The sequence below is a fragment of the Conger conger genome, chromosome 5 (genome assembly GCF_963514075.1).
Source record: "Conger conger chromosome 5, fConCon1.1, whole genome shotgun sequence".
NCBI lineage: Eukaryota > Metazoa > Chordata > Actinopteri > Anguilliformes > Congridae > Conger > Conger conger.
In genome coordinates this window covers 38,599,499-38,609,273 of record NC_083764.1, presented here as the reverse complement: position 1 = coordinate 38,609,273, position 9,775 = coordinate 38,599,499, and the positions used below count along the sequence as shown (strand labels likewise).

At 48.4% G+C, this 9,775-nt stretch overlaps 1 protein-coding gene across 1 annotated transcript; it reads left to right on the top strand.

Annotated features, from left to right (window-relative positions):
* Positions 1–3,085: 3,085 nt before the first annotated feature.
* Positions 3,086–6,679, top strand: LOC133128861 (uncharacterized; the record flags this gene model as incomplete). The annotated part of the gene is made up of 6 exons (XM_061242667.1): positions 3,086–3,497; positions 4,017–4,202; positions 4,359–4,490; positions 4,725–4,894; positions 5,155–5,424; positions 5,669–6,679. Coding segments are annotated over exons 1-6 (2,181 nt in total), but the record flags the coding sequence as incomplete, so codon positions are not given.
* Positions 6,680–9,775: the final 3,096 nt, after the last annotated feature.

The following is a 9,775-nucleotide window of genomic DNA, read 5'->3' as shown; positions in this document are numbered from 1 at the left end:
TCCTTTGTTGTGTTGGCAGTGTGTTTTGGGTCATAGTCTTGCTGCATGATAACGTTTTTTCCCAATTAGTTCAGACGCATTTCTCCATAAGTTGGCAGAAAGAATATTTTTGTAGACTTTATCCTTCTGCTACCATCACGAGTTACGTCATTAATAAAGACTAGTGAGCCCACTCCAGAATCAGCTATGCAAGCCAAAGCCATGATACTTCACTCCACAAGCTGATCCCTTCTTTCACACCCTCCACACTTTGAAATCTTGCCTTCTAATCCTTACAACTGATGAGTGGTCTGTATCTTGTTGTATATTGCTCTATATTGCTGCTCTATAAGTCTTCTTCGGATGGTTGATTGAGATACCTTCACCCCTGTCCTGTTTGTGATGTCACTGACTGAGGTTTTGGGGTTTTTCTTGCTCAGTACGCCAGTGGTTTCTTTGTTTTTCAGGATATTCCAAGTTGTTGTACAAGCTATCCCCAATGCTTGTGCAATGGCTCTGATTGATTTCCCCTCTTTTCTAAGCTTCAAAATGGCTTGCTTTTCTCTGGCTCTCTGGTCTTGGTTTATCTTTTCTACCACAAATGCAGCCTTCACAGGCAAACACTTTGTTGTACGTCGCTCTGGATGAGAGCTCTGGACAAAAGCGTCTACTAAATGCCTTGTAATGTAAAAAAACGAAGACTAAAACCAAGAGTAGACATTCAAATCTATTTATTGTTTAACCAATCAATCTAACAGGGCACATTTGGGCAACAAGAAACACCTATCAGTCACATATACCAATACTTGCTCACCTAAAAAGTGGGTGGTCTGATTTTTGACAAAAGGAGATATGTTTTAAGTTGTTTAAGAAATCTAGATATAAATACAAGGAAATAAAAGCTGAAATTCAGATCTGTCATCTCATGTACATCTTTTAACCACTTCAGTGTATAGCAAAAACAAAGGAATTGACCTTGATGTTCCAATACTTTTGGAGGGGAATGTACCTCACAATTCAGATCACCGCGTTCTAAAAGTCAGTTTAAACTTTCCTGAAGCGGTCTCAACTATTGTCAGGAAAGGTAACAAGAAGATGTAGAAATGTTGGTATATATAAATAACGCTGATTTAGAGATTATTACATTTGTTAGGGGCTTTAATTTTGAGGTAACGAAAGGGAATGAATGGATTAGTACTACTAGCCCAGTGAGAAAAAGACGGAATACAGTCTGACCTAGACGTCTAGAGGGCTATAAATCTGGGATTGAGAGATATTTGGATATTGGATATAGCCTGGGCACCTCCTAGTCGGCTAGAAAAACTTTCACTTTCCAACCAAATATTGCTGGGTTTTTGCTTGGCTAGATATGTACGGTAGGTCTAGCGATGTACTGTAGATCTAGAAATTCAGGTGAAAACCCTGTTATTGTTTTTTTGACAAGCAGAGGTAGTTAACCTAGGTATTTGCCTACTGCCTAACCATTAACATAAACAGTGTATTACTATAAAAGAGCATGTGTGCTCAGTCAACCTACCCAGTATAAATAAAGTTAATAATAACAATTAACTGAGAATATAACTATAGAACCCAAGTAGCAAACCAAGGGCCAATGTCAGTTTGGTTGGCAATTTCAAGACAATGTTGGCAAGGTTGACAAATGTTTTGGAAACTACAAATGTTCAGCCAATGTTGGCACAACGTTGGCAAGATTGGCTCATTTTAGGCAATCCTGCAAATGTTGGCACAATGTTGGCATAACGCTAATAAGGTTGGCAATTGTTTTTGCCAACCTTGCCAACATTGGTCCCGCATTTCAATATGTTACCTATATAAAGCAATGGAAATGGAAATGTATCATTTTATGACCTTAATCATGTATGGTTTTGCAACCATTAGAAAATGTTTTGCTATAGTTTCAGGGTCGAATGATATGTTTCTTGCCAATGGTGTGCAACGTTTAGCAACTGGCTTTGATGTATGCTTGATTTAATTTGTTGGGTGTGTTGGCAGGCAGAGCAACAGGATGAGGACTGGGCTGTAAAAAAAGAAGAATATTTAAAATTGTTGGTGAAAGCAAAATCACATTATCAATTAAGTTATTAACAGATGTCAGCCAAGCAGGGTACCTATACTGCCATATGTCTGCAGCTAACTTTAGTCAGATTCCCTCTTTGGATCCAATTAACTTGTCACAAAGAAACTGGAACCAGAGTTAACTGTTGCTTAGGTGCAGAATCCATCTTTTTGTATTTTTGGTTTGGTTTTGACGCTCACTTAGAGGGTTGTGCGGATTATAGCCAAATATTTGCACTTCATCTGTTAACCAAGCTATCTGTGGGCTACCAGAAAACCTGCCAGCTATTCATAAAGAGAAGCATTGTATAGTACATGCAGTGTTCAAATTAAAAGAATTATATTTTTTAATGCAATCTCCACTGTTGTCTGAAGTGCTTACTTTCTTCTAGCTAGCAAGGACTTGAAATGTAAGCCAAGTTTGCATAGCTGTTTGCTCTGCCATCTTGTCACAGCTTGCTAAATCTTCTGTACCAGACTCTACGTTGTACGTACTGCGTAAGCTTCGCTCATGCATATTTCAACAAGGTATGTCAATTGCAGGATAAAACACATAGGATTATAGGCCAGTCCCTGCCGGACAATGTAAGTCGGTGTAAGTCATTCTGGAAAAGAGCATCTACTAAATGCTTATGAATGCTTAACTATGCTGTGCAGTATGCCAGAAACTGATCAAGTTTGATATATATGTTCTATTTCTTTATTAGCTTCACTTTAAGCTCTATGGGAATTGGATTTTATCCAATCTCGAGACTGAAAACGATCTACGCAACGCCATCTTGATGGCCAATCAGGGCAAAGATGCGCTTTAGCGACCGAATTTACATACGGTGGCTATATAAGCGACATCGCAGGCCGTCATTCTTTCTTCTCAAATTTTCAGCGCAAGGTTAGCAACCTAGCTGGAGACTTACGTTTCTACCACGCCGAAGTTCTTCGTCTGCGAGCAGAAACGCGCCGCTGTGAGGAAGGAGCTTTTTTTCCCGACTCAAAGGCCCTCGCTAGACGACGTCGAGCTCGAAGATTCGCCATGAAGCGGTGCCAAGGGTGCGACGCAGCCGTGGAGGGTACGGACCCTCACACTGCTTGCGTTATGTGTCTCGGCGAGACCCATGCTCTCGCGGCCTTAACTAAGGTGACCTGCACCGCCTGCGCTGCACTCGGGGCGCAGGAGCTACTGCGCCGGGCAAGCATGCACCGCGAAGACGCCAGTTGGGCTGACTTCCCGGAGCCTTTTGCCATGCACTCTCAGGAGGACAGACCGAACCTGCGCGATGGCAGGGTTCCGTCTGACACGGCCCATCTGGAAGAGGCGCTCCTGACCCTCGCTAACAGCTCTGGGGACGAGGACGACGACCTCCTTCTCCACTCTAGTGATCTGGAGATGCTTCCAGACTACAGTTTGGAGCCTTCCGGCTCTGTCGCTATCCCAACGGCGACGGGTGAGTTGGAGCACCACCCCTCCCTGTTGAAAGACTTTCCGGTCGTGATGAAAGCGGCGGCGACCAGAGCGGAGCTCCCCTGGCCCCCTCCTCCTGCAGCGCCTGTAAACCAGCTGGTGGCTCCAGTGTACAGGCGCGACACACCGAGGCACGGTGTGCAACCGACCCCCGTCTGCCCGTCTGTGCAGCACTACGTGCAGCTAACCTGGGATAAGCCTTTCTCTACGAAAGCCCCGGTAGTGTCTTTTTCGCCTTTCACGGTGGTGTCAGGCCGACAAAAGCTTCAGACGGAGGGGGTTCCGCGACTCGAAGATTCCTTGGCTACTCATCTCCTCGCCCCCACAGCAAGGTGGAGCGCAAGGAAGCCTAACCTTCCCACTCGGTCTGGGCAGATATCAGCTGCCTTGTCTGAACGTTTGTTTATCTGCGGTTCCCAAGGCGCCGATGCAATGAACAATCTTGCTATCCTAGCGATAGCACAGACGAACTTGATCGAGTCCCTTACTTCCTCCCTCGCAGATGATGTTTCTGCCGAGCTGAGGAAGAACGCGGGCGCAATCCTGCACCTCACCCAGGGGTTGGCACAGGATTTTGGACGGATTATGGGCTGGAGTGTAGCCTCTCTCCGGCACTTATGGCTAGCGAACTCGGCACTCCCTGAAGCGGACAAGGTCCCCCTCCTCGATGCCCCAGTCTCTCTCGACGGTCTCTTCGGTCCAGCGGTGACCGAAGCGATAGCGAGGTTTAAGCGACTGGATGAGGAGAGACCCACTCTGCAGAAGCACCTGCCTCTTGCTTCAGATGCAAGACGCCAGGATCGCCGTTCGTGATCTAAGACTCGCCGCACTCCTGTGTCGTCAGCCCGGCGCTCAATTGAGGAGCAGCCCGGTGGCCGTAGAGACGCTACCACTATTGCTAGCGGCAAGGCTTGGACGAAGCCGTTCAACCCTGCTGCACCCAGGGCTCACCCGCCTCAATCGAAAGCCCAGAAGCGTTCCTGAATCTCCGCGGGAGAGTGTCATAGAGGCGATCCAGTCGAGTGGACCGGACACCCCTCCTGTATCACTGACTTTACTAGCGCCTACTCGGGAGCGAGTTTCGCCCTTACAGTCACGAAGCACACTCCCCCTATTGTTACACAAACATTTCCCTTGCCCTCTGCCTCAAAGCTGGCATCAGCGCTTGGTGATTTCTCAGTCAAAAGGGGCCTTTTTCCCCGACATTCAGGCAGTATTGGAGTCCTCGCCGGCTCAGAATCGAAGCTGGCCAGGACTCTACGTCGGCCTATCACAGATAAGCACCAGGTCGCTGGCTCGAATTCGACCCCGCCCCCACTTAAGAGCCGGGCTTCTGCAGATTCAGAAGCCCGTGGTACAGTCTGCACTGCTTTCAACCAGGTCCGCGTTCAACCTTTGTGCTTGGACTCAGAAGCACGCTGACGCCATGGCTCAGTACTGTAATCAGAGCGGGCTACGCGTTACAGTTCGCTGTCCCCCCTCCTCCTTTTGTAGGAGTAAGGGAAACGAATATGCCCCTGCATCTAAACAGCGCACTTTCCCAAGAGATAGAGACTCTCTTGGCAAAAAGCGCGATCCGCCTAGTCCCCAAACACGACGAAATGCGAGGGTTTTATTCCCTTTATTTTCTCGTTCCAAAGAAAGACGGCGGTGTGAGACCAATACTGGACCTGCGAGCTCTGAACCGTCATTTGGTGAAACGACGTTTTCAGATGCTAACGCACAAGCGCGTAATGAGCTCAATCAGCCAAGGGGACTGGTTCACGCTCGTAGATTTAAAAGACGCTTACTTCCATGTGAACATTGTACAGCGCCATTGGCAGTACCTTCGTTTCGCTTTTCTGGGAAGAGCGTACGAATTTACCAAACTCCCATTCGGTCTGTCCCTGGCACCCCGCACCTTCGAAATGGTGGGGGGCTGCTATCGCCCCGTTGCGACAACAGGGCATACGTGTTTTAACGTATCTGGACGACTGGCTTGTGTTAGCCCCTTCCAGGGAGTTGGCTGCGAAACACACAGAGATGCTGATAACCCACATCGAAGGATTGGGTTTCACCATCAACCGCGACAAGAGTGTTTTCACCCCGAGCCAGTGTGTTCAGTACCTAGGGCTCCGGCTGAACTCATTGTCAATGACGGCGCGTCTCTCTCAGGAGAGAATTGCTTCCCTGAGAGGCCACGCTTGCCGATTTCTCCCAGGTCGCTGCATCAGTGGAATCACGATTATGCGCCTGTTGGGTTTAATGGCGGCAGCAATCGCCGTGGTTCCGTTGGGATTGCTACGCATGAGACCGGTGCAACTCTGGCTCAAGCGAATGCATTTCGATCCAATGAGAGACCGCGCAAAGCTGTTTCGCATTCCGCAGTCGGTTGTGAGAGCACTCTCGCACTGGCGAGATGGGCGAATGCTGAGTGTCGGTGTGCCAATGGGCGCTATCTCCACTCATGTCCCTGTATACACAGACGCCTCCACCAAGGGGTGGGGGGCGGTCTGCAATGGAATGATGGCGAGCGGGTTGTGGAACCCTCCTCTGCCTCATATCAATGTGCTGGAGATCACAGCAGTATGGCTTGCATTACAACGTTTCGAACCCCTTCTTCGGGGCAGACACGTTCTAATCAGAAGCGACAACAAAGCGACAGTCGCTTACGTAAACCGACAGGGCGGCACCAAATGTCCACATCTACACCGGCTGGCGGTGAGGATCTGGACTTGGGCATACCCGCGAGTTCGCTCCTTACGGGCGCTCTACGTCCCGGGGCAGCTGAACTGCGGCGCAGACCTCTTGTCTCGGGGCGGTCCCTCCCCCCTAGAGTGGTGTCTTCACCCACTCGTGGTAGCGGAGGTGTGGTCACGCTTTGGGAAAGCGATAGTGGATTTATTCGCCTCCCGACAGAATGCGCATTGCCCATTATGGTTTGCGATGACAGCAACCGGCTCGCCCCCACTGGGAGTGGACGCGCTAGCCCATTGCTGGCCCAAGGGCCTCCTTTATGCCTTCCCTCCCTTTGGTCTGGTACCGCAGGTACTAGCCAAAGCGAGAGAGGAGAGGAAACCCCTGATTTTGATCGCGCCAGATTGGCCGCACAAACAGTGGATGGCCGATGTAGCCCTGCTGCTGACCGACGTCCCGTGGCGACTTCCCCAGCGCCGGGACCTCCTGTCTCAGGGGGCGGGGACCATTTTTCATCCCCACCCAAGCAGGCTGCGCCTCACGGCTTGGCCCCTGTTAGGAGCAGGCTCGTGAACATGGGATTGAGCGAGGCAGCTGTAAATACTATACAGCATGCTCGCGCTATCTCAACTACAATGGCTTATAAAGGCAGATGGGAGGCCTTCGAGACTTGGTGTCTCGAACGCTCTCAGGACCCCCTGGTGTGCCCTGTATCCGTAGTGCTCAACTTTGTGCAGAGCCTACTTGATAAGGGGTTATCTTTGTCCACGTTAAGGGGGTATGTCTTCGCAATTTCTGCGTGCCATACTGGCTATAGTGGCTCTACGGTGGCTGCCCACCCCCTGGTAAAGCGTTTTATCCAGGGCGTCCGGCGTCTGAAACCCGTGGCCCCACCCCGTGTTCCGCAGTGGGACTTAACGGTGGTACTAAAAGCCTTGTGCAGCCCTCCTTTCGAACCGCTGGAGAGCGTTGAGTGGAGAGCTTTGTCCCTTAAGGTAGCGCTGCTTACTGCGCTAGTTTCTGCTAAGCGAGTAAGCGATTTATGCGCCTTGTCTGTGCACCCGGACTGTCTCTCCTTTTCAGGATCTGACAGAGTCGTGCTGAGACCGAACCCTGCGTTTACCCCGAAGGTAATCACCACGTCCTTCCGCTCACGGGTATTGGACCTGGTGGCTTTCAAGCCCCCTCCTCATGACGATGAGGAGGATGCTATGCTGCATAAACTTTGCCCAGTGCGTGCTCTGTCGATATACGTACGACGTTCGCAGCCTATTCGACAAGCAGATCAGCTGTTTGTCTGTTATGGTGCTGCTGCTAAGGGAAAACCTGTTACGGCACAGAGATTTTCCCATTGGCTTACTGACGCAATCAACTGGGCGTATGAGTGTATGGGCTTGCCCCCTCTGTCGGAGGTTCGCGCCCACTCTACTCGAAGCATGGCAGCTTCTCGGGCACTTTTTAAAGGGGTCAGTGTGCAGGACATTTGTACAGCGGCGTCATGGAGTTCGCCATGCGCCTTTGTGCGTTTCTATCTGCTGGATGCATCGACACCGTCGGTGGCGCATGCAGTCCTGAGCTCAGCGTCCAATCGGACGTAGCTGCTGCTCAAACACATTATGTGCAACGCCTCTACGCGGTGGCTAGAGGCGTGCATGTTTATATTGGCCATCTCCCGGCTTGGGTATTCGGTAGCTGGTTTACATGAACCGAGCGCTGGGGATGGTTGTGGCTCCTCGGTTTATACAGTCCCCCTTTTTTTCATGCATAAAAAAGGGCTGGCTATTGAGGGGAGCCCCTCTTGATTGGCTATCACTGCCATCGCCTGTTGTTCTGCATCAGGGGGCTGATGTTGACGACAGGGCGTGGGCTATAGGGTTCCCATAGAGCTTAAAGTGAAGCTAATAAAGCTAATGAAGCTTCCGGGTACAGTGGTACCCATTGTTCTATGAGTTATTAGCGAGCTTTAAGCTTCACAGGCCCTGTCTCTTTCCTTCGCTGAAAATTTGTCTTGAAGAAAGAATGACGGCCTGCGATGTCGCTTATATAGCCACCGTATGTAAATTCGGTCGCTAAAGCGCATCTTTGCCCTGATTGGCCATCAAGATGGCGTTGCGTAGATCGTTTTCAGTCTCGAGATTGGATAAAATCCAATTCCCATAGAGCTTAAAGCTCGCTAATAACTCATAGAACAATGGGTACCACTGTACCCGGAAGTTCTTGCGACCTCTAATTAAACAGCCATTATGTTCCCCTCTGCTAGAATCACCTTTACTGCTAGCTACGTTTTATTTCTTTCACTCTGTAGTATTTTACCTCTATTTCTTGGAATGCAGTGTGACATAACTTGCTGTCACCAGTTGACAAATTGAATTTTCTTACATGGTTGCACCCCTACTGTCTTTTCAGCTTTCAGTGTATTTTTGCCAGGCCTTTTTCAGAAAAGAATTTCATTTACCTTCCCAGGTAATTTCTGTATGTTAAATCTCACACTGCCTTTCTTGTGCAGCCACCATGAAATTGACTCCATCCTCTGCAAGCCTTGCTGGCATTAAAGCCATAACACCTCCCTTAGATCTACTGTCTGATTCATCAAGAGATTGCAAGACACTCGGGAGACATGGGTTGAATGTTGCAAAATAACACTGTCAGACTCATTCAGTGTGCACATAGGAAGGGTAGAGGCCATTCATGCATCAGTATGCCTGCCATTTTGTGTTCTGCATTCGTAATTTATAGGCTCGAGCCATTCGCTGTAAATTTCAATCTCAGCAGGAATCTTTTAACCGAAAATAAGCCATATATAATATATGGCTTATTATAGCATATATAGTATACCTATATATCTCAAAAACACACTTGCCGGCCTACTGAATCATCCATATCACCATTTTGGCAAGATGCAATTTAATGTTCACCAAAGTGTTCCACTGAATCCACATTATCATTATTCCAAAGCAACGCTACCCATGTTTCAATGAATATGTATAACTTGGCCCTGTTTTCATTCATCTTGCACATCTTGTTTCACACCAAAGGTACAAATAGTTTTGTGTGCATGCAAAATCAATCGTATAGTAAAAACAAATTCCATACCACTGTGCCAGCAGGCATGGCATCATGCACCCAGCTCCTTTGAAATGGCTGAAGCTAAGTGAGTATGGGCTCGGTTAGTTCTTGGATGGGAGGCATCCTGGATCCAATTGCTTCTCAAATTTGTGATGGGCAGTTTTTAGGGGGGGTCATCATTCCTCCTTCCTTTGGAGGAGATGTTAAACCGAGGTCCTGTGGTTGTTACAAATCCCATGACACTGATTGAAAACAGTAGGGGGTTCCCTGCTCTCCTGGCTAAATTCCCAACCTAGGTGGTATGTCACAAAGCAGAAGTTCAGTACAGCTCTTTTTACTTTTACTTTTTTCATGAAATAAATGAAATAATAATTGAAACAATATGTTTTGTGTTTACTCAGTTTCCCTTTGTCTAATATTACATCTTGTCTAGAGATCTGAAACCATTCAGCGTGACAAGCATGCAGTAATAGATAAAATCAGGAAGGGGCAAAGCAAATACCTTTTCACAGCACTGTG